The 14733-nt window shown below is 38.2% G+C and overlaps 1 protein-coding gene across 2 annotated transcripts in view; it reads right to left on the reverse strand.

The window, feature by feature from the left end:
- Positions 1-9326: 9326 nt before the first annotated feature.
- The window catches only part of LOC148869090 (Putative eukaryotic LigT), a 51651-nt gene continuing 46244 nt past the window's right edge, over positions 9327-14733 (reverse strand). The window contains exons 11-14 of one of the 2 annotated variants that reach the window (XR_016107062.1): positions 14194-14284; positions 12695-12915; positions 9791-9828; positions 9327-9685 (exon numbers count right to left, since the gene is read on the reverse strand). Coding sequence is in view for 1 of the 2 variants with exons in the window: in XM_088968859.1 (XP_088824985.1) it covers positions 9499-9685; positions 9791-9828; positions 12989-13056; positions 14194-14284 (384 nt within the window). In the remaining variant the exon portion in view is untranslated. Of the gene's footprint in view, positions 9686-9790; positions 9829-12694; positions 12916-12988; positions 13057-14193; positions 14285-14733 lie in introns of both variants that reach the window. The other variant, XM_088968859.1, reaches the window with a different exon arrangement.

The following is a 14733-nucleotide window of genomic DNA, read 5'->3' on the forward strand; positions in this document are numbered from 1 at the left end:
TCGGTGGGCGGCATGGCCGGATCATGCACTAGGCTGGTCCAGGTCGGCCAGGTCGCGCAGGTCGCATGCCGCACGCCGCACGCAGCTCGTGTAGGCTGTGCGCAGTTCGCGCATGCCGCGCGCGCTGCGCAGGTCGCGTGTGCCGTGAGCAGTTCGCGCAGGCCGTGCGCGCGCACTGCGCAGGTCGCGTGTGCCGCACGCAGGTCGCGCAGGCGCGCGTCAGGCCGGCCAAACTGGTGCCCAGGTGGGTCACCAACTTCGTAAATTTGTTGGCTAGGTGTTTTCCCGGTTGTCACGAGGTGCCACGTGTCACAATTTCACTGGAGGGCCAAATCTGCCCTCATCAATAGCCCCCCACTCCCGAGCTGATAGTAACTCAGCGAAGGGAGTAGATTTCTTTTGTCCCGTAAGTCGATGAGCTAGTAAGTGCTGATCCAATTACTAGTGTGGCCTGTAGGCTTTGGGAGCGACTCGCAGTCTACTCTTCTTTGACTTTTGCCCATGCCGGAGAGGCGATCGGGTCTTTAGTGGTAATGTGGCCTGTAGGCTTTGGGAGTGACCAGTGGTCTACTCTTTTCTAACTTTGCCCGTGTCGGAGAGGTGACCGGGTCTTAAGTAGAAATGTGGCCCGTAGGCTTGGTCTGCATCAGCTTCGTAATGCCGGTCACCTACTCCTACAAGAAGCTACTAGAGGCTCGACCTTCGGGGGCAACACTACTAACTTTAGGTTGCCAGCTCACATGGGAGACTTGGAAGGCTCGACCAGTAAGGGCGCCTATGTAGTCAGTTGGCCGCCAACTCCCGCGGAAGCCACAAAGAGCTCATCTTTGTAGGGGGGACCTTGTGGAGAGGACTGATGTGGCATTATCTAAATTGAAAGTAAGGTTGGTAGAGTTAGTCCGTTAGCTCCCTGCATAGTCTCTGAGTTCATAAAAAAATGTAAACTATAAAGCAATAGCTTCAATTTCTAAAAAGTGAGGACTTAGTTTTGGCGAGATGAGAACTTAGCTTTTGTAGGATGAGAACTTAGCTTTTTGTAGCATATTCCCACAGACGGCGCCAATTGATGTAACCGTTTTCGGCCACGTACCAATGTTTTGTGATGTAAAATTTTTTGGCTAAGTACCTCGTTATTTGACCCGGTGGTGGCGTGCCTTAGTGATGAGCTACTTGGTAGTGAACTGCCTACTGGCGAACTGCTCGATGGAGAACTACCTGGGGGCGAACTGCCTGGTGGCGAACTACCCGGTGGCGAACTACCTGGTGGCGATCTGCCTGGTGGTGAACTGCTTGGTGGCGAACTGCCTGGTGGCAAACTGCTTGGTGGTGAACTGCCCGGTGCCCGGTGATGAACTGCTCGGTGGTGAACTGCCTGGTGGTGAGCTGCTCGATGGTGAACTGCCTGGTGGCGATCTGCCTAGTGGCGAACTGCCCGGTGGTGAACTGCCCGATGGTGAGCTGCTCGGTGGCGAGCTGCTCGGTGGTGAACTGCCTGGTGGCGGACTGCCTACTAGGCGGCCGATTACTTAGAGGATGCTGGAGCTCCCTGGTGCGGCGCAATCCGACTGCTCTCAGCATGAGGTGGTCTTCTTTCCTTTGTAGGCTGTGGGAGCTAAGGGACCTGCGAGAACTCCATCTTTTCCTCCTCTTTGTAGGCAGTGGGAGCTGAAAGACCTGCGAGAACTGAATCAGAGGTCCCGGGGGTATTTTCCTGGCGGGGGCTCTCCGACGCTTAAGTTAGCACTCTTATTTTAGAGAGCTTTGAAGATAATATGAGAGAGCTAGAGAGCAGGGGTTACTTCCCTTTTTTCATCCCCCTCCCCTTTGGAGGGTAAGGTCTTTATATACCAGAGTCCTCGCGGGTTAGGTGGGTGAAAAGCCTCCAAACGGTAAGACTCATCGCGTCCTGTCAGAACCGGGGTACGGTGGTGAACTCCTCGAGGTCGTCAGGCTGGCGCTTGTGTCAGGCGGCCAGGTCGGCGCCTGGGCTGGGTTGTTAGAGGGGTGCCTGCGTCAGTTGGCGGGTCAGTGTCTAGGCCAGGTCGTCAGGTTGGCGCCTGTGTCAGTCGACGGGTCAGTGTCTAGACCAGGTCGTCAAGCTGACGCCTGTGTCAGTCGGCGGGTCAGTGTCTAGGCCAGGTTCGTCGGTGGGCGCCTTGGCCGGATCATGCGCTAGGCTGGTCCAGATCGGCCAGGTCGCGCAGGCCGCATGCCGCACGCAGCTCGCGCAGGCCGTGCGCAGTTCGCGCATGCCGCACACGCGCGCCGCACAGGTCACATGTGCCACGCGCAGGTCGCGCAGGCGCGCGTCAAGCCGCGCGCAAGTCGCGCCAGGCCAGCCAGACTGGTGCCCAGGTGGGTCACCAACTTCGTAAGTTTGTTGACTAGGTGTTTTCCTAGTTGTCACGAGGTGCCACGTGTCACAATTTCACCGGATGGCCAAATCTGCCCTCATCAGATATAACGATTATAGAACTTGTTGTATCAAGAGGGAGTGCAAATCAGTCATAAACAAACAGATGTGAAACTGAACCAGATCTAAGTTTTGCATCCATTTATTTGTAACTGTAATTTGCATTCTCACCTGATATTTGCACTATACAAATTTTGCATCCTACCTTCCAAATCACTTAATCTTATTTCACTCCAAAAAAAAAATAAAAAAACCATTTTGTTAAATATGAAGTGGACACCACATCACTCCACTTCAAATACAAACAAATAAAACAATCAGATCTAATATCTAATATATATATATATATATATATATATATATATATATATATATATATATATATATCACTTAGAGACTAATAAAACCCAAAGCCAACTACCATGGCCATTTTTTATTTTGTTTTCTCTAAACCTTTGCATCGTGTGATATAATAACTCTTCATACCTGAGAAATGGGAAGTTCGCACTCTCAATCTCTTCCTATAAAAAAAAGCACAGTATCAAACAATTTTCAATCTTCAGACGTGAGAGGTGAGAAGTGGGAAGTTCCCACTCTCAATCTCTTCCTAAAAAAGCATTAAAAGCATTAATAATTAATACAATGGTATTCGGGCATGTACCATTGAAAGCATTAATAATTATCAAAATACTGATATTTACATTTTAACATACCATTAATAATTAATTATCAAGACCCATATCAGTTTTATTCTTTACATAATATTTTGTTACAGTTTAATTACTGTTAATTATTTATAATTAAATGCAATTTTCTGTTAATTAATAAATAATTACTCTTAATTATTGTATGATGCACTGTTATTTAATTAATAAACATTCTATACTGTACGATGCACTGTTACATAATATTGTTTTTTAATAAATATTGTTAATTATTTAAAATACTATAATTAATAAAAATAATGTTAAACAATAAATACATTTCTGTTAATAAATGCTGTTAAATGTAATTTATTACAATTTATAATTAATTTCTGTTAATTATATTACTGTGAATTAATAAATACTTTATTTTTAATGTCTTTACATTAATTTATTTAAATACTTTAATTATCATAAATATTAGATGTATTATTTTTCATTATATTGTAATTATCATTTATTTATATTATTATTATTAATGCTTTCTAATTAATTAATATCATCTATTAATTACTAATAATAATTACTCACTGAATTAATTACTGATAATAATTTCTTATAATAATTACTGCTAATACTTAATCACTGCTACTTAATTAATTATAACTAATTACTAACTATTAACTAACAACGATAATTAATTACTAAAAATATTTACTTACTGATAATAATTACTGATACTAATTACTTACTGTTAATAATTAATTACCGATAATATTTGTACTTATTAATTCCGACTGATATTTAATAATGATAATTACTATTTCAAATTTATTCGTTTAATATTTGTATTAATTCATAACATTTAAAACCAATCTATACCGGTTTTATTAATTGTTAATTAAATACGCTAATTAGCATTTATTAGTTACATTAACAATTAGTTAACGTATTTAGCTAAGTTAACTAATAATTAATTATTAATTAATAACTAAATAACTATTAATTACATTACTTAATAAATTATCATCACTCATTAATAATAATAACCAAAATTTGAATATTTATAAAAATTTAAAATAAGTAATGATTATTGAATATTTACTTTTTATACTTATTTTCAGTAATAATAATATTAATTATTATACTGAATAATATATATATATATATATATATATATAAGTAATGAAATCAAGCCAATCTCCCTCCCAGTCAGACAAACTTCACTTTTCTGGAAAAAACCAACCCCTAGACATGTGGCATTGTATAACAGGTGCCCTATTTTCATTAACAATTCTTTACAAATAGGTGAGAAGTGGATAGTTTCTATTCTCAATCTATTCCTAAAAAAGTGGAGAACATAAAAAATGGTTATTCATACTCAATTCTGCCTATATTCTTCATCTAACCTAACTATTATTTTTCCTCTCAAGTGCATCAAAGGCAATTTTTCATCTCAATTTTCATTATCTACAGTGCTGCAACCTTTCTGGATCAGGTTAGTTTAGTTCGTAATACATGCTCTGTTTTTTATAGATTTCTGTTCTTTTTCAATTTTCTCTTTAATTCCCTGTTCAATCTTCGCAAAAGTAGAGAGAACACACTAAGGTATACTAGGATGGTATACTTTAGTACATGTTAACAAGTTTTTGTAGTACATGAAGGTCAGAATTACCTGCAATTTCTTCCCAAGATCTCTTCGCGGCTATACTATGTGAATTACAAGAAGCTGTCCGATGCAAATATTTGCGAATTTGAGCGGTTATAGGATTGGTATGAATTAGGAATTCACTTACTAGTTTCCGACAGGATGGCCGATCTGGGTTTGAGAAATTAGTCTTTGGCTAAACAATTAACAATATGGTACAGAAGGGGGAGAAGTTACTCACCAACCCTCCAGTGAGTACTTGAGGAGAATACAAGCCAGAGAAGATGCCAACAATTGAACAATCCAGTACAGGATTGATCGGAATACGGTAATGTGACCACTCACTACAAGACCGAGGGTGACGGCAGGGCTAAGGTTACCGGCGGAGATCATCACAGCCGTCACCAATGCATGAGCAACAGCCACGACCAACAAGCCCAACAGGGGACTCCCAACCATTCGATCTGTTACAGCATTTTCGTTGTCGTAATAATTATCAAACATGTGCAAGCAACATGTTAGCAGAAGATTCACGTACCAGCAGTCATGGCAGCTCCGATTCCGGTGAAGACGAAGAGGAAGGAGCAAATGAACTCGGCGACGAGGGACTTGAGGCAGCCGGTGTCGGTAGCTTCTCGGGTGGTGCCAAACGCTATCTTCGCCATAATTTGTCACTGGAGCGATATTACCAACCACCTACACTTCCTCGCTGATAAGCAAGCCAGGCCGATTTATATATTAAAGCTGTCGATGGGTCGCGTTTGGTTTCGCACAGTGTTGACCAGTTTAATCGGGTCTATAAAACCAATTAGATCCGATTATACTTGACATCATGATAACTTGGAACATCATTTTTTGATAATATAACCCTATTAAAAATAACAGTAAATAGTAAATTGTTTATATGTTGATAAAACCAAGTATTTTTAACCAAAATTATCTTATATATTGTCTATAAATTTTGTCCTTCAAAGTTTAAACAAGAATTGCAAATAAAAAAAAATTAGAAGACCTTTATATATTATTTACTATGTAATCAATTTAGATCTAAATCGGTTCTGAACAGTAAGAATCGATCCCGACACAAACCACAAAACTATAAATGAAATTATCAGTTTGATCGATTTGTATCATATAAACCCGACCCATGGACAGCTCTAAATAATAATGTAGTGTAGAGAATAGAGAACTTTTGGGTTTTCTACTTTTTCACAACTAGATCATCCGATGTGTGTGAAGGGATATCTCCAAGGTTTTTAAAACTGATCTGGACAACAAACCAGTCAGGGATCCGGTTCTTGGGTTAAACGGTCCAATCGTTTGAACCGAACGGGTAACCCATTCTGAAAAATAAAAATAAAAAATAATCAAAACCATTGATCGATTCAAACGGTTCAATCACCTGGGTCAGCGATTTACTAACCAAATCAATATTTTTTAGCAAAAATTCAGTTTTAGAGATCCGGTCCAACCGTTTGGTCCTGTCCGATTTTGAAAATCATGTGGTATCTCAACCTTCTTGCATAGTTGCATATTATTGGTAGGAGAAGCCGTTTCAGATGTTATGATTTGTCATTTATGAGGATGGCCTAGTAGCCCACTACCTACTAAAATCCCTTCATCACTTGGCTGTGTTACTGTTCGACAATAGTGTTTTTATTTTTTATTTTTGTTAATAATGATTAATATGCATTATGTTGTGTAAAATATTTGAAAACACCGAAAACTTGGGTCCATACACTAAGTATTGCATTGAGAGTGAATGCATTGGGCCCTTGCACCCTCGTACATTTGAGCCAACCACTGGCCCAGTCCCATTGTCATCTTTCTGGGTGAAACATCTCTCCTTTCATGGTGAGATGTTCCTGATGTACAGTTGCAATGGCTGTTGGGTCCGTGTGTTGGGACCAGATTCGAATTGATGCTTTGACCATCCAAGTTGAGATTAGACCATCAACTCTTCAAGAAGTGAGATTAGACCATCAACTAATGTGAAGCCCAATTACAGCAGACACAGGAGGGTTAGGTTCATGTTTTCTTTTTAATTTCTTGATTTTTCTGAGTGAACCTTTCTCTTTTAAATTCATAAACACCAATCGGGATATATCTAACTCGTCAGTGATGAACAAAGTGAACCTCCAATATAAATACCAATCTCCACTGTCAATTTGTACTTTTAATTCTTTATGATGTTTCAGGGTTAGGTAAGAGAGAACAAAAATTGAAAGAAGCTTCAAAGGGATCATGAAATAGAAATAAAATATTCCCACATCTGTAGGGAAGGAAATCAGGCTAAGCTAATATGGATCATAGATGTTCAATTACAGGGCCTTGCTCTGTAAGTGTTTTGTTTCTCTCTCAAATTTATCAAAGAAACATAGTTCAAAGTTTTATACATTGAAAATGCATGAAATGCAAAAACTGCATTCTGCACGTATTAATACTTTGAACCTTTGTTCCGAAAACTGCTACAAGTTGTGGAAAGAACCTCCAACTATTTGACCACCAAGCGTTTTGAATAAACACAATGTTCCTTTGAATTTTTAAACCCTCCTAAATTGATAATGGCTAAGGGTTTTTACTCGATATTGGTCCCAGTTGAGGTATATAGATCATATTAGAGAATAAAAACCTATTCAGGATATTAGAACCTATTCGGGGTCTTTACTAAATATTGACATCACCTAAGAGCTTAAACTTTTAGATTGAACTGTTACTTGACATGGTATTAAAACTATTTGACAAGTGATTTAGCATTTGAGCCTCCTTACCCCCACTGTAATTAAAATTTCAGTACAAGGTATGGAAAGGTCTGTGTTTGTCCCACTTTTAAGTTCAATAGGCATTTGCAGGAGGAGTGCATTAGAGAATAAAAAACTATTTAAGGACCTCACCTAACAACTAAAGCTTTTAGGTTCTACAGTTCCATGACAGATCAACATGCATGTTGATGGGAACCCATATGCATTGTTACTCGTATTGTACAAAACTCAACACTAGAAAATTGGTAATTGATGATGCTCGATCCGAGGTAGTGCTTAAACCAAGGTCAGAGTCAAATAATCTTGCCAACTGGGTGGAACCGAGGTGGAAGGACGAGACCGTGCTCCAAGATCTGAAACCAAAAAAAGTCAGAGGCTCGAGGAGTTATCCTTGAGTAGATACTCCGACACTCAAGCTAGTTGAGGAAAGTAAGCGATCGGACTGAGCAGTTAGAGAATGGTGATGGTCAGAGCAGAGTAACGGTATGAAAAGATGTGTCCTAATCGGATGAGACTTTCGGAGTTATTGAGATGAGATTAACAACCAAAGTCTTCGGGATAAGACATAATCCCCAACGAGGTTGTCCTCATCTATACGATGATCTCTTGTCTTGGTCGCGCTTATCCACATGACGTGGTGCTGACGAGGGGAAAGAAATAAGGTGAGCCACAAAGGGGCATAGAACTGACGTGGCCGAGGTGATAAGATGGGCCGCAGAGGTGACGCGGCACTGACGTGGCCAAGGAATTAAGATGGCCAGATAGACAACATGTGACGCCTGGGGCCAGCTAAACCATAAACCAAACAGTAATAAATCCTTTCAACTCACTCATTTGGACAGAAAACTTGGTGGAAACTCTCTAATGGCAATGCTAGATCCACCATGTTTCCTAAAAAAATGTAAAAAAGGTTGAGATTCTTAAAGAAGTGAAGAAATGAAGGGGAAGAGAGAGGACATTAAAAATGTACGTATATACCCGATAATTATCTCTGTTGCCATTGTCATCGCCTTCACTGTCACCAGCATGCCCCCCGTACAACACTTCTTATACTTTCTAAAGACTTGAATTTGATGTAATACATAACACCACAACATGATCTGCCACCTTGTTTAATAAAGGTCTTATGTCTTAAACATCAAGAGCCACTTGGGACACAACATGCGGTGTATCCTACTTGGTTGGGTTTTGAAAATTGAAGGTGCATTTATACCCTTCAAGATATCATCATCCAACCTTGTCTCAACTATAGCGTTGTGTTCTACATGATCCTGACCCAATCATACACTCTTCAATGTATATTAATAACTATACCTTTTTTTGGCTTCAAAATTATATATAACATTTAATATTTATATTAAATTCATACTAGCTGTCTAGCTAAACCGTCTTTGTGAGTGCAAACCTCATTTCCATATATCCAGTATAAATTATGGATTAAAATTTAAGTTTTTCCGTCTTTGAGTTTCTATATCCATTTGAGCCCTTGAATTAATTGTAATTGTATTTCTGAGATTGACAAGAAGTTTCCCTAGCACACATCAATACCATATCAACGCATTAGTGTATCCACCAATACATTTCTTAAAATTGCCTTTCTAATACTGTATGTATTACAGATACTTTGAACCTTGGTACCAACCAAAATTTCAAGTTATTTTAATCATTTCTCATTTGCAATGCCGCTGGGTTATAGGAAGACTGATAATCAGCAAACTGCAGTTGATATTTATGAAGAGACCATATTAAAATCCCATTCCCTTAATTTGCAGGAAACCTATTCTTGCATGGATATTCAACATTTCTAGGTCATCACTCTCTTACATGTTAATAAGAATTAACAGTTAAGCTAAACTCAGTTATTCTGAACCCATTTCCTCCTGAGCTTATCATCTTAAGACCCAACATTCGGTCTGCAAGATATGGTGATCATACAATTTAAGATGCAACAAGCATGATGAAACATTATCAATTAACACTTGTACTGTTCAGTTTTTGTAAGCATGAATGAATCCATGGTGAGAGAATCATTCAAGATTCAACTTGCATAAATTCAGGAAAAGGAATTTTAGCACAACAGTGGTAGTACCCATCGTCATCATATACAAACCTCTGTGATAGATGAGCCTCACGGATCAAATATTCCCCCCATTCCTCAGAACCAAATTGTTTGACAATGTCCCGTGCATCAAATGAATCACTCTTTCTTCTCTTTCTCCTGAATAATTCCATCCCCATATTTTTAGCCATAACCTTATATTACAATGAACAGAAATATTGCAGAAAACTGAAAAAAAAAAAACAGAATGTAGAGTATAAATACCTTTTTCTGTGTCTTGCATTCATAACAGTCGCATGTAACTGCAGTTAGGAGGGTAAAAAAATCATTAGTAAGAAAAAGGTTTGCATGTAAAACAGCTTTACTAATAATCTATACTTCCAAATATCATTACAGATCAATTACCATATTTTCCAATGTGTACTTAAACTAAAAGTAAACAAAAAATACTACAACCAAAATTCAAATTGGCATTGAATTATAAGTTATAACTATTAGATTTCCATGATTGCTAAATTGTAGGAAGAAGTCTTCACAAACCATAGGTACAGTACATATTGCATGGCTTCTCATAAAATGGGCATGTTCATGATAGACACGTCATTGTCCAACATTCCACAAATTCTTGACAGTTCAAAATTTCTTTTTTATCTCCTAGCTTGTTAGACATAAATGAACAGCTAATGAAAATGAAAATGATGAATGTATGAATGTCAATTTTCACATTGTTAAGAGGCACATGGGCAGGGGTATATATGTCTTTTCTCTTTATTTTATATTACAAGATAGAGTTACAGACGTGTCCCCACTTTAATTTGGCTGTCTCATACTTAACAATAGGCAGAATAGCCATTCTCATGTACCCAAAACTATAAATACAAACCTAACCACCTGAGGGGAGATCTATTCTTTTCTCCCCTCTTCTCTTTCTTCCTTTCTTTCTTGCTGAAGGCTGAATACCATTTAGATGGTGTCAGAGACAGGTTCTGATCATTCTAATGGAGATCACAGACCTCTTTGATTCCTACTAGAAGGGTTTCTTCTCTCATATTCTTCTGAGATGGTTATTCTTCTGCAGGTACAGGAGAACAAGTTCTTTTTCTCTTTCTTGTTCAGTTACAGTCACTTAGAGTGGTTTGTGTGGTGGTTTAAGCCCTCCACTTGAGGTTACCAAGGAGAAAGTGCCGGTGAATGTGGTATGAGTTTGGTGGTTTGTGTCAGTGGCATCCAGATTTCATATGTTGTGTGGTTGTATTTTGAAACAGGTCTGTAGTGATGTGAACTGTGAAATTTATTTATCTTCATTATTGCTGCTGAAAGTTGGTTTAGACATTTGGGATCATCATGGATGCATCTTAAGTGGTGACATTAAACGAAGTGGCTTGGTTCAACCTAAATTTTCTGGTGTGCAAACTTCTATTAAGTTAAATGGGGAGAAGTATATACCTTGGGCCAAATCATTAGAAATGTTTATTAAAGGCAAAAGAGAAACTGAAGTACTTGAGAGATGGAACACCTGTAGCTAGTAGCATATTTGATGGGCCCAAAGAAGACAAACACCCATTCCAGACCATGCCTGGGCACAATTTCAATTCTCTCTCTTCATAAACTAAAAGCTAAAGAATTGGTAATCTGGATCCAATGGAATGACATGATACCTCTAACAACAGAGATAGAGACACATGTGAACTGTGAAATTTATTTATCTTCATTATTGCTGCTGAAAGTTGGTTTACACATTTGGGATCATCATGGATGCATCTGAAGTGATGAGATTAAACGAAGTGGCTTGGTTCAACCTAAATTTTCTGGTGTAAAAACTTCTATTAAGTTAAATGGGGAGAAGTATATACCTTGGGCCAAATCATTAGAAATGTTTATTAAGGCAAAAGAGAAACTAAAGTACTTGAGAGATGGAACACCTGTAGCTAGTAGCATATTTGATGGGCCCAAAGAAGACAAACACCCATTCCAGACCATGCCTGGGCCCAATTTCAATTCTCTCTTCATAAACTAAAAGCTAAAGAATTGGTAATCTGGATCCAATGGAATGACGTGATACTTCTAACAACAGAGATAGAGACACCATGTCAAGTTTCATTTTTTTGGTAATAAATAAATAAAAAAAAAAAAAAAACTTGATTTTTTTAACTGATAACAGACTTAAGATACAGAACACAAAAGATAAAGAACCACTAGTCAAATGCTGGGAGCAAATCGAAGGCCACAGTAACAAGAACAGAAATAAGAAAATAGCAAAAACATAAAAGAATTACAAGACAACATGTATTGAAAATCAACTTCTCATACAGAGAGGATGTAAACAAAACTATAAGTGAAAATTAAGCATAAAATGATAAGTTCAATTGGGGTCTTTCTGTGTAAAAATAGGTCATGGGGCTACCAGGCTATGAGCCTGACACAGGAGTTGAGTCCAATACCCAGTGCAGAGGATCAAGAAGTTGGACACAAGATCAAATGGAACTAAACAGCCATCAAGATAGCTCCACCATGAAGATGAGCTGTTGGTCCTGCTCATGCCTTCTTGCATCCTTTAATCTAATTAATGGATCGTTCTAAGACACACACAGCCCTCTCTTTAGCTTTCAAAATCTAAAATAATTGTAGTTATGATTTTCTTTACAAGTCTTAGTGTAGCCAACTCCATATAGTTGGAATCAGGCTGAGATGATGATTTTCTTCGAAAGTTTAACTTTTCAAAAAAAAAAAAAGTCTTTAGCAAACTAAAATTGGTTTCCTATCAATTAGAAAAAGGATATTGTGATAAGATAATTCAGAATAAAGTGAATCAGTCCATACACTGGGATAGCTAGTTTTGAATTGACAAATTGCATCAGTCTAGGTAACCATATATATGCAAAACAATATGTAAGTCAGGGCTTTCGAATTGACAAATTGAACTCAGATTCTCTTTATATTTTCTTCAAAAATCATTCCAAGTGCTGCATTCTCAGGAATGTCGGAACTGATATACTTTATTTTGTTGGTTCAAATTATATCACGTCTTCTCTGACAGTAGTTCCAAGGTAAATTGAACTAGACAGGGGAAATTAGCTCCACAGTATTACATGTCAGTCACATCAGCCAAAAGCCTGAACTGTATCAGCCTATGTCCATCAAGGAGATGCATGCTACATATGGGCAAACCTGTTTCGACTGAATCAGAAGTAGTCTTGCTACTAAGAAGACCAGAGTGGTTCAAAATAGAATTCTAATAAAACCCACATCCAAAATGACTATGCTTGGCTCCTTTATCACGGGACTTTGCTCCCTCAGGGATTTCACCAGCTTTTTTATCTGAAATCTCTCGCTCCATACCCCACAAACACATAGGATACAGTTGTCATGGTCAACCACTATACGCATGTCTAATATAGTCAAGAGAAAACAACAATAAACATAACTAAGAACAAAGATAGATAGGTAACCATAATATTTTACCTTCAGCTTTTGCTGAGCATCCTTCTGAAGAACAAGACCAGCTTCAACATATGCATCAATAATAACTTCTACTGAAGCTCAAGAAACACAAAAGTATAGACCAAGAGTCATCATTGTAGAGAGACTGGGCAGAATGGGCCCTAGCCCATTACTATCTTATTGATTAGTTCCTTCTTGTTATTTGTTCTTAATGGGCCTTTTCTTTATGGACCTTTAATTCTTTTTATGTTTTCTAAGTATGCTGATAAGGTGGATGCCCACTTAAGGGCAGACTTGTAATTTATGTAATCTTAGTAAGATTAATAAAAGATTAGAGTGGAGAAAGAGGAGATGATCGAACTCCTTCTTTCTCCTTCTTCTCCATTCTTCCTTCTTCTTCTTACTGTCTTCTTCTTCTCTTCCTCTTCTGTTATAATCTGAATTATTTTTACTATTTTTCATTGGTCTGAATCACACCTTGGTATCAGAGCAGGTTTTCCTTCTCTTTTGCTTTTTTCTTTTCTTTTCCCATACACCTTTCGATTAGAACAGTGTATGGAGAGATAAGTTGCTGATTATTCAGAGAACTTGTGTGTCTGGTTGGTAGAGGGTTTGGCGAGTCAGAATCTGGCTGTAGATTGCCAAGAAAGTGGGGCAGCTAAATTTTTTGCCCAAAACCCTAGTCGACTAGAGAGTTTCCGGTTACAGGTTAAAGAGCCTGTTTGGGCCTGTTAACTTCTTTTTTAAATTCTTTTAAGTTATTGCTTAGCTGGCCACCCACTTAAGGGAAGACATGTAATTAGCCTAATTAATTCAGATTAATAAACAATTAGTGAAGTGAGAGAGGAAACCACCGAACTCTTTTCCCCTTTCTCTTCTTCTCCATCTTCTTCTATTCTGCTGTAATCTTGTTTTCTCTCTTTCTTTTCTGCTCTAATCAGTATTTTTCTATCAGATTTAAAGGACAGATTTACATCTGGCAAAAAGTTGAACCAAGGGTAATTTTCACAATCACCAAGTTTTTTGGGTAAAATGAGGCCAAGGATGAAATGACTTCAGACGACCTCCTTGCCCGCCCCAAATGGATTACACCAGATCATTGGGTGAAGAAAACCCCTTACCCATCACCATGTAAAACTCCAAGGATACTTTGTTTAATTATAAAGAACTTTTACATTTAAAATCATAAAACAAATAAAGAGACATCCTTATATTCATCTGGATACGACAAGCATGTAAAAGGCGGTTCTCGCCATCAATTTCTTCTACTGGAGTATAAAGAACATGGGCCTTTGCAAGTGAACCTCTCATGCACTCCTGCAAGGACATAAGCATTTACCTTTAATATATTCTCCATATAGGTCATTATCATTTGTTAATAAAGTCAAATGTGATGGAACCAAAAGAAGGCACCATAAGATACATATAGAAAAGCATAAACTATTGAACTTGAAACAACCCTAAATAATTAAGCTAACCATTTTCCAAAAACCAAGATATCTTGGGAAAGTGCCTACAACACTGTGTCTGCAATTAAGGCCCCAATTACTTGCCACATATTGCACATACCAAGGATCAAGACCTACCACTACATCAAGCCACTAGGAAGTGCTCATATGAAAAGCCAGCATAATTAAATGACTTTTAGGCATCTGATTCTGTAGAACTTTCAAACAGCTAGATTGGATCTATTCACCATTCAAATTTATATAGTACACACATTGATTTTCTTTCAAGGTGAAAGCTCAAATTAATCTCCATATTTA

This window comes from Nelumbo lutea, chromosome 2 (assembly GCF_056320005.1).
Source record: "Nelumbo lutea isolate HS-2025 chromosome 2, American lotus-T2T, whole genome shotgun sequence".
Lineage (NCBI taxonomy): Eukaryota > Viridiplantae > Streptophyta > Magnoliopsida > Proteales > Nelumbonaceae > Nelumbo > Nelumbo lutea.